Below are 20499 nucleotides of genomic sequence, written 5' to 3' on the forward strand. Positions count from 1 at the left end.
AATCCTATTTGAATTATAATGCTTTCATAAATCAGGCTCCAAGCAGAGTGTCTCCCTGTATGTGAGTTAGAAGGATGGAATAGTGCTTTTTGTATCATCTTTTCAATTTGGCATTTCATCGTGCAATTTCAGCAGAAACCAGGAAGAAGCAACACAATGGAAGCATCAAAAACATTTCTTAAAAGCACTCCATTGTGCTCCAAGAGCATGGAAAGAGAATGAAAAGGTGAAGGAGAATTTAGTACAGCACTTCACAGAAATAAACTTAGCAAGTCATAAGACATCACACGGTTGTTAGTGGACTGACAGGCTCTTTGACTTGGTTTGTTCATCATAACTTTTCAGTAGTATAGGTTATTGGGAGGGGAAACAAGATGGATCAAATAATAACCACTTTTTATATTTCTCTTCCTGGAGGATATTTAGCTGCTGAGGACTAGAAAACGTTTTTGGCACTGTCATGCCACATAAATGGGAACATGAGAGGAAAAAGGGCAGCATCACCAGTTCACTGAAGATGGATCGACAGAGCAGCATTGGGAGCAGGAAATCAAAAAAGTTTCGCTCCATTTCAAGATCACTCATACTTTGTAATGCCAAGAATACTGATGATGGGTCGAGTCCAGATGAGAAATGCCCTGACCCCTTTGAGATTTCTACCAACTGGGATCAAGAGGAAATTGACAGTTGCCCTAGACTACAAGTGCCGTGCACATCAGAAACGGATGACAACATTCCTTATCCTCTTGTGAGCACCAATGTGGTTCAGTCCAAAGCCGATGCAAGCGAGAGCTGCAAGAATATGAGAAGAAAGTTCTTCATCAAGGTAGGCAATTCACTGACTATTGTTTATTTTATGCTCCATGGATGAATATGGTAATATTTCTCAGGGCACATAAGACACCCCCCTCTGATTCTCATAAACCATGAGCCAGCAGCATTCCAACTCTGCATAAATAGCATGAAAAATGTATCACACTCCCTCTTGGGCTGCAGGGTCTGTCTGCTGCACTCTGCTGACTGACATGCCGTCAAAGCCAGTGGGATGCTAAGTCATACTGGGTGCATTCTGTAGCACAGCAGGTGCACTCTATCTGGAACGCAGCAGTTCAGCTGTCATAATAGGAAGCTGTCATTACAGTACCGACCATTTTTAAATGGTGATCTTGTCAGATTCTATAAGCTAAATAAGGTGTGGCTGGGTTAGTACTATGGGAAGCTCAAGTGATTCAGTAGGCAAATCTGTCTGAGTTAGAAAGCTCCTGGGGACTTTGTGCTGCTAAAGATGCCACCTTCTGAACAGATATAAAAGTGAGACTATAAGTAATTCTGGTCATTAAAAAACTAACGTTGCTTTTATCAAGAGGAAGTGGCCATTTTTCAAATTGAGTGATTACATTCTGGATGCCTATAGTAAACTCCTCCTATAATTTCAGATGGATGCTGCATATTTCATCACTTTCTGTCCTAACCTGTTGTGTACTGTTGCTGTGCGCTGTCAAGTAGCTACATTGTTTCACCCCAGAAGTGGCTGCATTGCAAGCAAAATGAAGCATCTCCTAATACACAGTACATAGTCTGTACACTCAGCTAGTAAAGACTAAGGCACTTTGAGAACCCTCTTGATGACAAGAACGAAATGAACAGTACTTACCTAGGTTATTTATAGCTGATCACTTCTATGGTATCCTAATGCCTATTACATCATATGCACTTTAGCAATGCAAATATTGACCTGTATAAGAGAAACATTCCACATTCTGGCTGGTGAGCTCATTGTGCACTTAAAGGAGGCTGCTGACTTCTGCCAGCCCATAGATTCTTCTCTATCTTCCTTGCACAATCCCGGTGCACTCTCATGCACTTGTCAGCTGCTGCAGCTTGTCCATCCACAAACCCAAAACATGCTGAGTCCCAATACCTGCCCCCAGGCGTACCAGCATGTGACTTCTCACCATTGTACCAAAGACAGTCAAGTCAGAGAATCCAGGTGCCTTGAGTTTATAGCAGTCAGATTAGCTACTGCCTCTGGAGACCAGCGGGACATTAAATTCATCCTTAGCAATGTAAGTGTCTGTTGGCCGTACTTGTTAACCTTCTGTTTGCAGTGTGGAATCATGGATCAGTGATTCCATCAAATCTTCATCCCTGCTACCTTAGGAGGAGAAATGCTGGCATCATCTACTTTGATCTCCCTTCTCTGTCCTCTTGCTGAGGCTCTGCAATATGCAATGAAGTGATTTGTATGTCCCTTCTATGGGGCACAGGTCCATTATGACAGCCTCCTTCGTGCAGCATGCATTGGAAAGCACTTGAGGCCCTCTCATAAAACTTCCCTCCCTCTCCTCAAATATCCAGAAGAAGAGAGCCAATGATTTTCTTCAGGTCCCAGTGCCTCAGGTTCCGTGTTCCACTCTATAATCAGCTGCAGAAATTCACTGCTCAATGAGTGACTCAGTCTCATTTCAGGGAATCAGAATCCGTTTTTCTGTGACATTACTGGGGCACACAACTGTGCTGGATATTGCTGTCGTCTGTCAGTTTTCTGCCTTGCAGTGGCTGCAGCCCTACACCTGGTGCCCGTGACACTGAAGGTGTGAACAACTTCCACAAAGACCTGAACTGGAAGGGGAGGAGAATTTTAAAAACGTTAAGTGAATCACTGGTCATTGCGTACGGATGTGCCAGATGTAGAGGGAAATCCAGAGCACAAAAACTCTCCAATAACAGTTCCTCCCTGCAGTGGAAGAGTTCATGTTCTTGTCTGAGCCTTACCCTGTTAATTGTATGATTCACTAGAGTTCACACTGTGATTAAACAGTGTTTCCAGTATCGCTTTATTTCAGGCAACCAGTTTCTGGTACATGGTCTGACTGCAATTACATGGCAAGTTCTATGTATCGACATGATAAGTGTCATAGGATGTGCCATGACCTGATTATAGCTATCATTTATATTCCATAGAAATAACTTTGATAATCTTCTTGAGTAACAAGAATAACAGAAATGGGTCTTTGTTGTTTGTCAAAACAGAGCAGCAGTGAGTAGATGGAAGTATGGAAAGTAGGGCAACACTTCTGATCCCTGGAAGACATGGCTTCTTTTGTTAGTTGTGGAGGGGCCACACTGACAGCTTACTAAGACCCTGAGAATTGTGCATAACTTGCATCATGATACTACTACTTAGCTCTTCTAAAGTGCTTTTAATTTGAGAATCTTATTTAACAAATAGAAATTGAGCATAATACAACCAAGGGCTTTTTTTCATTCCAGTGCGGCTACACCAGTGCAACCCCTTTGTGCAGACACTGGCACTAGTGTCTCAAGTGACTTGTACCAGGGCAGATAAGCCCAGCTCCACCCTAGTGATTTGCACCAATAAAGCAACAATAGTGCAGAAAACTCAGCATTTGGGTATGAGGTTGCACACAGTCTTTACTGTGCTGATGTGTGTATTATTATAAAGTAGCAGACAGTGCTGTGTATTAGGTTTGCTTCATAACTGTGATTTCTAGGCAAAGTCACAACATTCTTTCTGTCTACCGTGGTGATTCTGATAATTGCTACTGGGGGTTGCTGAATTTCAAATGAATCCAGGGCACTGTAATTTGTGTAACTGTCTCACTGTGGGACACTTATTCTGCTAATGAAAATAAATAAATACTCTGATGTAAATTCAAACTGAAAATATTATGGAAAGATTCTTCTGACATTTTGCTTACATTATGGTTCTAAGCCTTTTGCTTTCAAGGAGGAACATTCAAAACACAGTTATTCTCCCAATATGCATTTTGCAGATTATTTTAATCCAGCAATTAAAGTGTTAATAAATTCAGAATGCATGCTTAGAGATTAAACTAGGGTGTATGCAGTTTTCTGTGTTCCATAGGCTAGATGTGTGTGGGGTGAAACAGAAGCCCCTCTTTGATTACTCTGTAGTTGGCATGAACCCATGTTCTAAAGTGAGTTTGATACTGAGACAAACTTCCCTTCCCTATATCTCTGTAAAAATATATATCCATACAAAAAGCTGTCAGAAAGTTGGAAAATGAAAATTGGTCCATTTGAAAAATCATGGAATGAAAATGCTTTCCAAATGTTCTAGATGCCTACAATATCTTTTTATTTTTGATCAACTCTCATGGCAAGAATCATTCGACAGTATTCAGAGTATTCTTAACAGTATTCATGAAGTGAGGGTCACCTCAATCTTCATTCTGATTGGTCCTAGGGGAAATTCTATGTCCTGTGTTATGCAGGAAGTTAGACTAGACAATTGCAACGGTCCCTTCTGGCCCTAAAATCTAGCATAGGTGAATCTATGATGTCAGACAAGGGAATCCTGAGAGTATTAATGTGGTGCTGGTAGTTGTCTGACAATGCAGCTTTGGGAGTCTGGTGGTATGGACTATTTTGACCTCTCACTCATTGGAATTCTCTTTATATGTGTTACAAAAGGTAAGTATTTTGTTAAGTAAATTCTACTGGGTGCCCTGTGATCCTTCAACTCAACCAATACTTCAAGTGCAGATGACTCAAGCTACAGTAACCTAGACTAAAAAAACAACACAGAAAATGGAATGTCAAACCAAAGGCTGGTAGCATATAACAACTTACCCTAAGTGGGATGATGACTGGGTAAGAGTGCTCCAATCTGAAAGCATTCACCTATCATGTGCTTCTCAAAGTAGCTTCCTGGCCTTCCGTGTGCGCACCAAACAGTAAGGATCTTGGTGTGTAAATAAGAACATCTGCTTTGCAACCTCTCTGCTCTTGAATAATCCTGCAGTGACTCAAGTGGCCTGGAATAGAAAAGAAAATGTGTGAGAAGTGCCTGACACTTAGTGCGCTGACACTGAGGCAAAAGCTGTGGAAGGAGGGTCTACATGATAGGGCTACTGGGAAATCAGAGACAAAGCCAGTCATGGGGAGGAGTGGACGGGACCAGGGACATCCACTCTGGCTGGCATGCTCCATTGGGTACCTCAGCAATTTCAAGCAGTAATCCCCATCTAATTTATTCCTGTTTCTGGCAGCACTACATTATGATGTGTGGTTTCTCCTCCACATGCCACACTCACCCATGCGGGCAGGGGCATGTAACACCAGCAAGGGCAATAAGGCTACTGAGGGAGAGGGGTTATCCAGGACAGCGTGCAATGTTGAGGGGCAGGTTTTCTGTATGATGCTCAACAGCCAAAAGGCTCGAGGTCAGGGCTGTCAGTGGATCATAGGGCTCCATGTGGTTGCGGACCCGTACTCCTTGCCTCTTCCATGTGGCCTCAGATCCCTCATCCCTGATGAGGAAAAACAACTAACTTTTTCTGCATCATCATCATCATCCTGGTGTATTTTTTGTTAACTTCTCATTTTCCAGAAGGGGATGATTTGGCCCATCCTTTGTGATGGGATGATTTCCATGGCAGCAGACTGTGATGTCTCAGACACGGTTACGGCATGACAGCAGGACAAGCTTGGGTTGGGAGGGAGACTGCATTTATTCCTTCACTTTCTCTATTTAATCTCTCTCTCTCTTTCCATCCTCTGCCTTCTTCCTGTCCCAGACACAGTGAGATCAGAGACATGTTATCCCTGGAACTTGAGTGATGGGACGTGACATGTAGGTGATGCAACAGGTAGGGCAGCTTCCCAGAAAAAACATGGCTAAGGGTTGTTGATGGATAGACAGGTCTATTTATACTGCGTGATCTGTTTACCTGTCTCTTTATCCCTCAAGTAGCCAGAGCCATATTTTTCTGGGAATCTGAATCTCATACCCCACCTGTTGCATCATCCGATTAATTCATAATCTCACTACCAGGAAGGAGAGGGTGGAATTGGAGAGAAGAAAGTAAAATGGAAAGGGTGGGAGTAAGGTAGACACCTCCAATGGCCCAATTCACTAGCCCATGAATTTTTCACAGGTACCAGCTGGCACCTTTATTAATTGCAAAGGGAATTCGCAGACAGATGCTAGGAAAATAAATTGAATTGTGTCTAAAAGTTTTTAAAGGGCCAGCGTCTCAGCTGAACATATAAAAAACCCATGGAGCTCTGCTGATCTAGGCAGATCTAGAGCTAGGCCTCGGGTCCTATTTTTCAAAACTGACACAGAATAAAATTCCTGTTGAAGAAAATTCAGAAAGGCTGTATTCTCTTAAGACCTCTTTCTGAGGCTGAAAGAGCCTCGGAAACCACAGCTCTTTAGCATTCAGCAGGATACAGAAGCCTAATATGTGCATGCACTATTGTATTGTTGTTATTGTTTTTCAAACAGAGTCAATCAGGTTATCATCATATGCCTGGTTAACTGATTACCAGACCTTCCTTGAACCACCCTTGTGCAGCAATGTATTTCATTTCAGACAATCGAACTATTGTGTGTTACATTCAGAGTGCACAAAAGGTTTCAGTTTTCCAGTGATGTCATGTTTACACTTATTTCAAAACAGCATCTGGAATGAGATGTTTTGAGATGGGACTCTCAGCTAGAAATGTCTAATGAGAAAATGACAGAAAAGGAAATATCTTAAATGGAAGAGAAAAACATCCTTCGATCTGGCCTTTGTCATGGCAAGAATGAAGGAAGTTGGTAAAGGATTGCTAAATGAAATGCATGAAAGATCAGCTGAATCTATACACAAATGTTTCCAAAAAGATCTTGAGATACTTCTTTGATTTAGGTTTTTCTTTCAGACTGAGATTTTTTACTTAAATGTAAATCTTACTCACAGTGAACTACTGAAAAGCCTTCGTTTTATTTGCATGCTTGGGGTCAATAAAATTTGAACAGATGCGAAATACATGTTTCACCAGCTTCATTAAGCTCTGTATGGCAAAGGTGCCTATAAACAAAAGTTTTTCTTATTCATTGGCAACTGACTTGCATTAAACATACGTTCCAGGAATGACTCGGTCTGGTGCCCTAGGAGGAACCCACCTGCCCACCCAGAAAACCTGCCAACTTTATTTTAACAAGTTCTCTACATTTGCCAGGTCCGGAGCTATGAGTCACTTAACAAAACCAACAGGACACATTAAAGAAAGGGGCAAAATAAATAATTGCTCTGCTCTTGGAAGCACCACCAGCTCAGTTTTATATATAAAATAATAAATGAGACAGCAAATAAAAGACATTACAGAGCAAAGCCCAAACAAATTGGCTGCTGTAACATTGGCTATGCTTAATATTTATTTTTTTTAAAGCTCATCTTTTATGTCATGTTGCAATAACTTGGATGTTAATATAACGATCTACATCCGGGACTCACACATGCAAATGATGACAATACATACATATCCCTCAACCCCATTAAAGCTTTTTGTGTAAGTAGTTCACATAAATTAATTTCTAAAGTGTTTGACAGATAGAGCAAAACTGAAAATTAACTAAGCCTGCTGGATTTAAAACAAAAATTATAGCCATTCTCCAGTTTTTATGACACACACAATAGAACTAGCTTCCAGTTTTGCATATCTACTAATTTAATGCATACAAATGATTGTGCCCAGAAAAAATCCAAACCTGCTCTTATTATTATTATTATTATTATTACTATTTGACATTTAAATAAAGTAGCACCCTGAAATCTGAGTCAGGATGGTGTCTCCATTGCATATATGGAGACAATCCCTGCCCCCAAGGAATTAACAATCTAAGATTTTTATCTGGCAAAGAAAACCATAAGGCCGCTTGCGTGGAGCCCCAGTAACTCAATTGGGAATCAAGCAGTTTTCATTGCAGGATGGAAGTCTAAGACTTGTACACATGTTGGGGAATGGAGCATGACCACATGTGAGTTTCAATGGGGGGACGTGCCTCTGAATAGAGTGGAGCTTGAGAATGGCTAAAAAGTTGCCGTGTCAAAAAATAAAAGTCTCTAAATTTAGGAGCCCGACCCTGCAAGTCCTTACTCGAATGACGAATCATTGCTCATCTGAGCAGTTCCAGTCATTTCCAAGGGACTGTTCATGGACGTAAAGGTTTGCAAGAGCTAAGCCTGAATTCTGACTTTAAAATTGAACACACACTGTTTGCGCACCTCCTTGGACCATTCTGCCATCTCTGCTTTTAGCCTTAGCCGTCTCAGCTCATGGCACTACCAACTGTACAGACTCTCCCAGGCTGTAGGTATTTGGCCATCTGGCAAGGAGAATGTTCTGCCATTTATTAATATGTGTCTTATTACTTTCATTTTGCAGACTTAGTGCAAGGAGCATGAGTGGCTCCCAGTGACTTTTGTGGCAGCCTCGTGCATGCTTCTACAGGCAGAATTTGGCCTTGTATTGGCATGAGTTTCTTAACAGTGCATAAAACTAAGTTAACAAAATAAAAATAGTAGTTTAACTTCTACTGCCACTAGGGGCTGAATACTAGAACATATTACTGGAATTCAATCTCTCACACTCTCTCTCGCTCTCTTTTTTTTTTTTTGGGGGGGGGGGAGGGTGGGGGAGGTGAGATGGTGCAGTAGAACCTCAGAGTTACGAACACCAGAGTCACAAACTGACCAGTCAACCACACACCTTATTTGGAACTGGAAGTATGCAATCAGGCAGCAGCAGAGACAAAAAGTAAATAAATAAATAAAGGGAAAGCAGCATTTTTCTTCTGTATAATGAAGTTTCAAAGCTGTATTAAGTCAAAGTTCAGTTGCAAACTTTTGAAAGAACAACCATAATGTTTTGTTCAGAGTTACGAACATTTCAGAGTTACGAACAACCTCCATTCCCGAGGGGTTCGTAACTCTGAGGTTCTACTGTACTTCTTTCAGGACTATTAACCTCATGCAGTGTAGTAAGGAGAAGACACAGGGGTATCAATAAAACAGAGGGCAAAATGTAGCACTAGAGTAACTCTGCTGACTTCAAGTATAAATTTGTTCTAGAGTTTTTAACTTGGATACACAATACGTACATCTCCCCCCCCCATGCAGAGAAAGAGTTAGTAAAATCCGGAATATCACCATCTGTTACAGAAAATTCTGACCATAATCAAACCCACCAAGTTCACCAGTAAGTCAGTCTCAGTAAGGGCCAGATCCATTGCCCCTCAAAGCCAATGAGAGACCTTCCTTTGACTTTGGTGGGCCTTGTACTGAGCCCTAAATTCCTAACTCAAAGCAAGAAAATTGCTGAGAGTGATCTCAAGATGGGGGCAGTTGGAGTTCTCAGACATCAACACCCTGCGACAAAGAAAAGCGAAAGTCTTGTGGATCATCGCTTTACCTGTTACGTTTTTCTTTGCCATAAATCAAATGATATAGGATCACTGCCAAATCATGTTCAAAATCACAGGGCTGGCTGAGTGTCACTTGGTGCAGAACCTGCATATTGGATGGGGGAAGATGGTTGGACACGTTATATTCCCTCAACTCCTGGAGGGGGGCAGATTGTCCTTAAGTTAGAGCAGCCTTAGAGCTTCTCTAGCCTATTCCAGTTGTAATGGCCCCCGATGGGTTGTTATGCCAACGAGTGCATTAGAGCACATCAGCACTCTGATCTTGCCCCTCCTCTAGGTACACCCCCAGCATGCCCCTCCCATATTGCCGAGGGACTGGGAAGAGGAGGTATAGCTTCACCAGCTCTGTGGACTCTGGGGAGTCTACCAGACTAGGGGAATCCTCAGGTCTCCAGTTAGGGGAGCTTTACCTCCCCTTTGAACTGCTAGACTTTAACGTTCTCTGCACATTTACTTTGATGCAGTAAAGAGTTCATGTCTTATTCTTCCTGAACCAGGATGGCTGCATCTGGAGGCTCTGTATAGCCACCGGGAATGATGGCCTGGGGATCCAAGTTGCTAGAAGCCCCAACGGCACTTCTGTTGGGAAAGGGTTCACAGTCAGCCAAGTGATCAATGGAGGGGCTGCCCACAGGTACTTGATTTATGATTGTTGTTATTATTATGGACTTGGTGGTTTTCGCAGAATCCATCTTTGACTCTAGTTGCACTTTAAGATCTTAAATCCAAAGGAACACAGTGATGCACAGGGAACATCTTGTATTCCACCGAGCTGAAGAAATGGGTAAATTTATTAGAAATAAAAGATGCAGCCATGCTCAGCTCTAATTCTTCTCAATGTTAAGAGCAAATAAGGATTATAGAATCATAGAATGTAGAACTGAAGGAACCTCAATATCATCTAGTCCAGTCCCTGGCACTCACGGCAGGACTAGGTAATAGCTAGACCATTCCTGACAGGAATTTGTCTGACTTGTTCTAAAAAACCTCCAATGACAGATTCCACAGCCTCCCTAGGCAGTTTGTTCCTGTGCTTAACCACCCTGACAGTCAGGAAGTTTTTCCTAATGTCCAACCTACACTGCCCTTGCTGCAATTTAAGCCCATTGCTTCTTGTCAGAGGTTAACGAGAACAATTTTTCACCCTCCTTCTTGTAACAACCTTTTATGTACTTGAAAACTGTTATCATATCCCCGCTCAGTCTTCTCTTCTCCAAACTAAACAAACCCAATTTTTTCAATCTTCCCTCAGAGGTCATGTTTTCTAGACCTTTAATTATTTTTGTTGCTCTCCTCTGGACTTCCTCCAATTTGTCCACATTTTTCCTGAAATGTGGTGCCCAGAAATGGACACAATGCTTCAGCTGAGGAGTGCTAGCAGGGTGCCGTCCTTGCAGTTGGGACGGGGGCTGTGATTGTATGCGTCACAGTTGTATGGATTGTATGCCCATGCATCAGGGTGTTCAAGGTGGCAGGGGAAAGGAGAGATTTCATGTGGCTTCTTAGTGGGCGAGACACACAGAACAATCTCAGTTATGCTGTATGGTTCTTGGGTCTGTAACGTTGTGTGTTTTTGATCATTTTTGAAAGGGATGGTCGTCTAAGCCCAGGGGACGAACTGTTAACATTAAATGGACAATCACTTAAAGAGCTCTCCAGCAAAGAGGCTGAATCTCTCATTCAATCAGCAACAGGTCTGGTGAATTTAGTGATTGCCAACAAGGTAAGTGCGAGGATTGTGGTCCATCCTGCATCTCCATGGCATTTCAACAGTATTTACCTGAAAAAACAGGGGAATTTGTGCACCGAACATCTGGAAATTTGTTTTTGCCTCTTCACGACATACCCAAACATAGTCTAAGTCTGCTAACCTTCAGCGCAGCTGTTCCAGGACAAACAGGGACTATGGGGAGCCATCAGTCCTCGGAAATTCTAGCTGGGACTATACAATCACTTCTTTCAGAACGACATCCCCCACCCCGGTGTTTTGTATATACAAATTGACCAAACTCATGGTGGATGAAAAGAAGATACATGGATGCAGACCCTGGGCTGGGAAAGGACCAAGACTTGGGTCCAAGGCTTTAGAGCTGAGGGACCACTGCTAGAGAGTGCAGGGTTTGCCAGGGGGATTGGAGAGCACGAGGTAGCATCAACAGGACAGTGAGGCAGGAGTATTGCAAACAAGTCCTTTTCCAGGGGGATGCCCTTTGATTTGTTGTGGGTGGGCCATTTGGTTGGACTGGATACAGATCTCATTTAGTTTTAATCTACCTTCGAGCACATGTCTGACTGGTACTGGTATTTCCCTAATTTAGTCCTTGCTGCTCTCCCCACAATCTGCCATACAGTAAAGGCATTAAAAAAAAAAAAGGAGGCCAGAGGTTTTGTTACATTTTACATATATGCATTAATTTAAATTGCATACTTCCTACTTCCATAATTTATAGGAGAAACTCAGAATAAATTATTGGGTTTTTTTTTTTTTTTTATAAAAACCACTAGCATGTTGGCAAAAATTACCTAAAAACAGCAGATACTGGACACAGTCTAGTGTACGTTATGGTAGGAGTGTTTGAAACAGAACTACATTAACATGCACTAGGGAACTTATAGTGTGCACCAGCAGGGTCCACCCAGGCCAATTAGTGTGCAATACACCAGTACGCACTAGAATTTACACCCTGCTAGTACAGACTAAAGCACTGTGTAGACAAGCTCTAAGGCACCTTGCCTGCAGTGAATTCTATGGGAGTACTTCCCTGCCGTGCATCTACATGGCCCCTTTGAAGTTAATGGTGTTCACACAGGTGTTTATTGCAGGATCGGGACCTAAATGTTAAAGGGGAAAAAAAAGGTTCAGTTATCTAGAAGAAACTCACATGGCCCGTACAGGCTTAGTTAGAGAAATGAGAAGGCTGCAGTCCTGCCAGAGTGTGCCTCTTGTATCATCTTCGTACTGTGCATTGTCCCTCACCTTGAGGTCTCTTAAACCCCCGAATAGAGGCTATTTCTTTTTCCTTTCAAAATCCAAGAGGACTCCTGTTTTACATGGCAGACTATATTATTTAACCTTTAACTCTGATAGCACCCAACAGCCTCAGCCAGTAGGTCCCATGTGCTCTTTAAAACGTTCATGATGTTGGCTGAAAAACAAAATAAAAATTGAACAGAAAACATTTTTTAAATGAGATCCCGGAACTGGCTGCTTAGCCAAAAGCTATGAAATCAGTTTCACAATGCACCTTTCAGACTCATCTTTATGTCTCTTTTTCTAAAGAATTCACTAGGCGAAGCAGGCTGGAAAGAGGATGTATATTTTTATGATTTGGCAACGGCGCCACCTGCTGCTGAAGAGGAAAGTTGTCATTCATTAGCTCACCCTGACAGGATAGCTCCAAAGGGCTCTACTAAAATGAGACTTCAAGAAGTAAGTTCCTCCTTTAGCTGGCTCTCAGCATCTTATGACGCATAGACCCTGCTATTGTACCATTTTGTGGCCTCCCCAGCTCCTGCAAGATTCCCTTGAGCAAAACTGGCTTGGCTTTTTATGCAAAGTGATAGTTTGTCAGGTGCATGCAATTTTATCATAGCTATATTTCCAACGATTTAACTCAGAGAGAGAGAGAGAGAGAGAGTTTTTCCATGATTTGGTATTGTTTTATAGCATAATTACACTGCCAATGGTTATTATTCTTTTAGGATTGATAGGGTTCAATACATCCTGTGAATTGGAATAAATCGCCTAGATCCATAGATATACCGAATTTCTAATTTTCAAAGCACACTTAAAGTGGGGTTCCTAGTTGGGTGTAATCATTTTCTTTCCCCACCAGACTCTCAAACTATTTTAAATCCTACATTTGGACAATTTTTGTTTAACTGAAAGCTTATAAATACCAAACACAGTGGCCACCATTTTCAAAAGTGAAACAGCTTGAAACACCTTGAAAGGGCCAGATTCTCAGACAGTGCTAATCATCTACCCTCCAAAAATCAGGCCCCTTTAAAATGTCAAGTTGGGCACTCAGACATGGAGGCACTCCAAGCCCACCAGTCACAGCTGATATTTAGACCAGCATATCTAGAGTTTATGGGTAAAATGAAAATATTCTTGTATGGTTTGTTGGAGGTGAGGGGTGGATGGGGAGAGAGAGAGACTAATTTTTTGCCTAGCCTCCTGAAGATAACTTCTAAACTGCATGTATATTTCCATATTAGTTCTCAGGCAAGTTACAATTACTTCTGATGTTTTGAAAGAAACATTATCAAACAAATAGTTTAGAACCACCATCCCTCATCGCTGCATATATGCTAGACAAATGGCTTTCCTCCCCAAGTTCAGGGATACAAGTTAAAATCCAGGCTGAAGTTTGTGCAAATTAAATTGGGAGAATTTTTTTTAACATGGAGATTAATGTCCATGTTTTTTCATTGTTGCACTCAGTGAAGGGGTTAGTCCTTTCAGCAAAACCTTAGCTGATCAGATTTGTATTTCAAATATTCTGGGTCTCTTTTCAGGAATCCTCAAGAGGTGTCTGCAGTGAAAGGCCTGTTCAATTGGAAATACAAACTAACTGTTTTCTGCACTCTAAAGTCATCTGCCAAAGGACTCGTAGTAATTCTACCAGTAAGTTTCTGACAGGAAATATTTTCTCTTAGGACATTTAAATGATTGAAACTTTCTCAAGGTTATGATATCATGATGTTGAAAGAAACAGCATTTTTTTTACCAAGCTTTACTCTGGAAGATTTTAGCTCAAGTTTCTTCTGTTAGATTCATGGTGCATGAAAAGCTAGTATTAAAGAATGGATTCAGATATCCATGCATACTGATCAATCATGATTCCTGTACATACATATGCACATCCTTTTGTATCTTTTAAAGGTACACTGTAAACTAGTTCAGGCTCTTTTTTGGGGAAAAAAGCTTTGGTTGATTTTTACTAGAATTAACATTAACAGAAATAGTTTTGTAATTTAAGAAGTTTTTTTTAATTTAAACTTTCCTCAAGTGTTATGATTGCCAATGGCAACATATACCAATACTTGAGAAACAGTAAGTGTAACTGACTACGAACAAGTCTTTAAGAAGGGTAAAATTTGCAAATGTGCCTCCATATTTGTAGTCAGAAATATGGGCACACCTATTTCATTCTGTAGCTATTTGCACACACACACACACACACACACACACACACACACACACATGCACACACACACTATGTGTCTCACATTTTGATTTATGCTGGTGAAGGGTGAAATCCTGGCTTCACTGAAGATAATGTCAAAACTCCATTAACTCCAGTAAGACCGGGATTTCACCCAATGTGTTTATGTGCAAAGATGCATGTGAGCTTGATTTGTAGATTCAAATTTGAAGGCCCTTTTGAAAGTGACCAAAATGAGTGAAAATGCAAAAAGAGAACAAGCAGCATAAATACTGAGAAGTAAGTTAGAGCTTTAAAATTATTTATATTTCCATTCTTGCAAGTGTTGTTAGTAACAGGGGCAGACATTTTTATATGTATCAGCTTTATGTTGGGAATGTCTCTTTAAATCAGTGTTAATTTCTGTGCTGTAGTTCTAGTGTTAGTCTATGTTAAATGTTTGCATTAATTGAGACATCTGGACATACAGATTATGAACTACATTATGATGTTCTCTCCCTTTCTTTGTCTACACACAGACGTCACACAAGGTTATGTCTCTGACAGTGTATTCTGAGTTTATCATTTTCCATAAAGTTTTAAAACTGAACCCTTATTTCCAAAAAGGAAAGATTTTCTGCATTGTAATGTCTTTTAGGAGAAGTGAGAGGACTGTCTACTGTACTACAATAACTGTAAATAAATTCTGGTTGTAATTCCTGGAAATGAAAATAATAGTTTTCGGGGGGTACTCAGGTGGGCTGAGTACAGCATCTATTTTCTAATCAAATGTACAGAAGAGTGATACCTGCCCCCCAAATAACGAACCCTTTCAGTTTACTTTATGCTTTTTTGATAAAATATTGGTCATACGGAGATGATTATTCACATTGCTGTTGTCTGTTTTCCATTGAATATAATCAGCATGGCCTTTCGAGTGAAATAGCTAAAACTAGCAACTTAGCTGAGTCTCTGAGACTTTTCACTTTTGCCCATAGCGTGGGAATGGGCACACTAGTAATGCACAGACAGACATAAACAGCCAGAAAAGAAAGGAATGACACCTACCTTTCACCCAGGTATTTGAGATTTGCTTTAACTTTATGAGGTGGCGCAGTAGCTTAAATAACTTGCAATGAAATTAAATCCTTATCAGATGTGCCTGTCCATAGCATAGGTGAAAGCAAACAGCAAGAGTGGCCGTACTAAAATCTACAGGACACAGCCAGAAAACCCAATCCTGTACTCTGTATGTCAGCATGTTTAAGTTTTAGCAGGCAAATTACCTGCCCCGCTCCCCAGCACTGCATATTCCTTCTTCTAGACATGGCATGGGCTATGGTTCCCAATCTGTGGCCCGGGGGCCAAAAGTAGCCTGCAGGGGCTTTCAAAGTGGCCCACAGCTCCCCTCCCACTGGCTGCAGAAGAGAGCCGCTGCCTAAGGACCTAGGCAGAGCATGTTGGTGTGGGGCTAAAAGACCTGTGCAGGTTCCTTGCTGCACCCAAGGAGATGGGAGATCAGTGCTTCCCTCCCCCTGGCTGTAACAGGAAGCACAGCAAAGCGCTCCGCCTGGGTCCCTAGGTGCTGGGGTCCCTGCTGGAGCCAGAAGGAGGGGAGCACTGATCTCCCGTCCCCCTGGCTGCAGAAGGGAGCGGATGGGAGAGCTTTCTTGCTGAACTCCTTCCGTCTGGCTAGGGCGTGGGAGGACAGGGGGACTGCTGGTAGAGAGTGGTGGCCCTTCAGGGTAGTAAAAATGACATCTGTGGCCCTCGAGCCAAAAAGGTTGGGAACCACTGGGCTAGCTGGTGGTCACTGATTTAGCAGTTTATTGTAGCCAGAACGCCTGGATCAGCTTCTGACCTCCTCTGACTGTTTGGCATAGGCAATATGAACAGAAATATTCTGCAGTGAAGCAGGAAAATAAACGGTGCAAGCCTGTAACAGATAGAAATAACATCATTAGCCTGCCTGATCCTCCTCCTCATGGCTTATGCCAACAGAACCCCTTTGTGGACACAATCTGGCATTAGGTGGTTGGGCCGCATTACTCCCTTCTGAGACAGCTGGGATTGCTGTGTCCTAGAGGGTCCCACTCCTTGGGAAGTATAGGGAATGTCTGCACCACTGGCCTTCTCAGCTTCTTCTCCCAAGGATGGTGCTTGAATTTGCAGTCAGGGCTTCATGGGATCCCACACTGGCAGAGGCTGCCCAGGGAATATGCTGGGTCAGCACATTCCATCCTCTTCCCTTCCCCCTTACGTAACTTGGTCAGCACCGCCTACTTGTGTGGTAGCACAGGCTGGGTGCAAGTCCCTCAGTGGAGCGGAGAGGTGTAGACACTGTGCAGCAATATAAGGCACCAGATATTCCACAACCAGGGGCCTATCACCCAGGGTTTTGCTGTAGGGAAAACACCCCCCACATTCAGCCTACTATCTTGAAAAACTATATCTAACTAACTAAAAAGAAACATCTGCCAAACAGTGAAACCTGTTAGGTTGTGGAATAGTCTTTCAAGGAAAGTGGTGAAATACTTGTAGCGGTCTCACCTCGCATTGACAGAAGGAGGGATTGGCTGAGCTAACAGGTCTTTTCAGCTGTATCTCCTTTGACTCTGCGATAAATGTCTCTATGTCTTCTTTTCTTCGGGGTACTGTGATTTTGATCCCAGTGCATTGTGTGATGCAATTAAGATGCTGCTTTGTAACGAGCCCCTGATGGGGAGAGAGAGAGAGAGAGAGAGAGAGAGGGCTATAGCCACAGATGCTTGTGCATAAAAGCGAATGGAACGTGCGTACAGCATGCAGGCTTTGGACAAGGTCTTGCATGTCTGCCATGCAGAACTCTCTCTGTTAGCTGTGTGTGCCCAGAGGTTAATCATGCAATGTCACTGGATGCAACTGAAGCTTGTGGGGTGTGGTTCTTAATGGTGGGTCAGGGAATCCCATCCCTGCCTGGGCCAGTTATATTTATAACTTGAACAATCTTTCTGCATGGAATTTATTGAGAGCCTGGTCAAGTGTTTGATGCCGAAGTGTTTGAACTGAACACTCATAAAAAAATACGGTGTCATGTCTTCTGTCTCCTGTAGGTGTAAATCCGTACTGGATAAGGGAAATTGACTGTCCACTGACAAAGAAAGCAGCAGCATATAGAGACAGACACCCCCATTCTCTATATAGTAACCGGAAGTCACTCTCTCAGCAGCTAGACTGTTTGGTAGGAAGAGGTCCGGTAAGTGCAACGGGAAATCACACGCCACCAGAAGGTTACGTTCACCAGACTCAACAAGAACACTCCAACATGGGTTTAGTACTTAGCTTTCCTGACGAAGCTTGCCCGCCTTAGGGGCCTTGCCTGTGGAGAGACTGCACTAGGGATACAGGGAATCAGAGCAGCTCTCAGCCACTCCAGCCATGCTCCCTGCCAGCGGGCCCTCCAAATGTGATGCCTCAGCCTCCCCATGGTGGATTTTCTCCCTCCCCAAAGAAAGCCACATTGAATCGACTGTGTGAGGTGCAAGGCTAGGGAAGGAGGAAAGATTGTATGGCAGCATAGCCTTCCATTGTCCCTTCTCCAACAGCCGCTGTCCCGATCATCCCCTGTGCAGGTTTTCCAGCTACACCTGGATTCACGGGAGAGTGAATGCCGTTGCCCCTTTCCTTGTTCACCCCAATACCTCTCTCACCTATTTGGAGCTAGCAGAGAGCACCGCCACTGTGACAGCAGGAGAGCTCCCCTGTATGACTGATCCATCTTGCTGGCCACATATAGATACTGCAGCGCTTCTGCAACTAGAAGTGCTTTCCACAGGCTCTTCCTCAGGGCCATAAATTTCAACAAACAGTGTATAAGTAGCATGTACATATTTGCACATGTCTCAGATCCCTAATGAAAGAAGGGCTACAGCACAGGAGATAAACAATTTTACCCATTTGATGGAGATGTACCTTTCATTGAGTATATTTTTGGCATTGCGCAATCATTTCCCTGATATTCACCTTCTTAACTCTCTCTACAGTACTGCACGAATAAGCTTATTTTTCTTGTACTAATCAAAGCCTCATTTCCTGACACGCAGAAGCTGAATTCTCGATGGGTGTCCATACATTAGATCGTCATGCAGCTGTGAGTTTCACATTACTGCATAAACAGATTTGTAGAAAATCAGAACTCTGAGCTTCCCTGTACTTGTTTCTGGCCCTGCTGAACTTCATGAATATGTTCCATTAGATAATAACTCGACTCACTGCTTAAATCAGCTTTGTGCTAATGTTCAAATAGGAAGTCCTCATTATGGATGTAATCCTTCTGCCAGCTGGAGTTGGCAGCAACACAGTTCAATATCTAGAGGTTCCTCTTAACAATAAAAAACGGAAGTGACTTGAGTCCTCACCCAGTAATCTGGGAAAACTAAACAGCAATCCAGGGCACCTCTAACAGGCAATACTTTCCTTCTTGCAAGCATTGAGTCTGTGTATAACGAAAGAAAACTTGTAGCAAAAGGGACAGGGAACCACACATTAATTTGGGAAAACACCACAACCACCATTCAAAAGCATGGAGCCATAAGCAAACACCCACACTCCCCTTGCCCTCCGCTGCACCTCACTCACAGTTGGTTGTCCTTAGTCAGCACAGAACCAGAATTCAGAGGTGCGGTCACATGGGTCCACCTACCACCCCTGAAAGGGGAGCAGAGCACCGAGCAATGCTCTAGCTGCCGCCGCTGCCTCTTCAACTGGCTCACTACTGCTGCTGTCTCTGCCACCTCTTGCTGGCACTGTTATCTCTGCCACTGCTCGCCACTTGCTGGTGCTGTTATCTCTGCCATCACTGGCCGCTTGCTGCCATCTCTGCCACCACTCATATCTGCCGCTGTTGCTTGCTGTGTTCTGAGGGCCCCAGCTTAGTCCAGCTCTTAGTGATTTCACTGGGTAGCAGGGAACCTCTGTGCTGCTGCTTCTTTGTTTTCTTTCACTGTCTCCAAACAACTTTGAAAGCTTTGATCCTAGACATGCTCATCAGTGGTTTCAGCTCTAGTAATCACTGAACAGAAAGAAGGGCTCTGAGTTGAGTCCAATCAGCTCTGTCTTTAAACACTGGAGAGAGGAGGGGAGGGGCAAATTATCTAGGACTCTTCAGGCAGAGTATACCCCACCCCGCTCTCATCTTCAAGTGGGATTTGGCATCCTTATACCCCTGCTTAGCAAGTGAGATTCAGTTTAGGGTGCCACCCTCAGTCAAGGCATGCTAAGTACAGTTCTGCTGGCCACTACTCATACAGTAAGGATATGAGCATTTCATTACCCTTTTGCATTCAACTAAAGTGAGTTGTAACCCAAAATCAGCCAAAATTGATCACTTTGGCAAAGCAGCGCTGTCTGCTAAACATCTAGGCAGAGTACGTGTATCTGTGCAAATACAGTCTGTTCCTGAAGTCTTTCCCCCAGTTCATCAATGGATATCAGGGGAGAGCTCATTCAGATCCTGCTTATATGTATACCACTACAGACTCATACATAAACTGGTCATGCCTGATGGGCTGGAAACAAGTTAAGAAATCCACCATCTATTAAACTGAAGGAAGTAGAGTACTTGCAGATTGGTTTTTAGCTTCTCACTGAGTATATTCAAGCAAAAAGGAACTACTTCCTTCACTCTGTGGTGAATTCTGTACTACTACTTTATCACAGTACATAGCTGTTTATAGCACTTATATTGGCATTAACTAATATTGTACATCAACAAGATGCAACAGGTAAGTTTATATTATTTTTACTACCTTATAGGTAGGGAAACAGGAAAATGGTGACAAGGATACAGATCTAGTCAATAACAAAGTAAGGATTGTACAAGGGGGTCCTGGTCTATGACTAGGGCTTTGAAGTGCTACAGTAATAGAAATAAATAATAATAATAGAACTCAGAAGATGATCTGGATTCACAGTGCTGTGCTCAGGCCGTCAGACAACAGTTCTTGTCATGATCCAAATATCCAAACACATAATTTTGGCATGGGACCATCAAATGCCATCACAAATAATATGACTCAGATAAGTGATACCACTAGAGAGTACTTCTAGGGTCTAGCTTCTGATCTCACA

At 42.7% G+C, this 20499-nt stretch overlaps 1 protein-coding gene across 1 annotated transcript in view; it reads left to right on the forward strand.

Annotated features, from left to right (window-relative positions):
• Positions 1 to 460: 460 nt before the first annotated feature.
• The window catches only part of IL16 (interleukin 16), a 43218-nt gene continuing 23179 nt past the window's right edge, over positions 461 to 20499 (forward strand). The window contains exons 1-6 of the mRNA XM_067556114.1: positions 461 to 826; positions 9739 to 9875; positions 10832 to 10964; positions 12522 to 12671; positions 13763 to 13871; positions 17484 to 17626. Of these exons, the coding sequence (XP_067412215.1) occupies positions 461 to 826; positions 9739 to 9875; positions 10832 to 10964; positions 12522 to 12671; positions 13763 to 13871; positions 17484 to 17626 (1038 nt within the window). The remainder of the gene's footprint in view (positions 827 to 9738; positions 9876 to 10831; positions 10965 to 12521; positions 12672 to 13762; positions 13872 to 17483; positions 17627 to 20499) is intronic.

Source organism: Emydura macquarii, unplaced genomic scaffold (genome assembly GCF_026122565.2).
Source record: "Emydura macquarii macquarii isolate MOO-44397 ecotype Brisbane River unplaced genomic scaffold, CSIRO-AGI_Emac_v2 contig_1644, whole genome shotgun sequence".
Classification (NCBI taxonomy): Eukaryota; Metazoa; Chordata; order Testudines; family Chelidae; genus Emydura; species Emydura macquarii.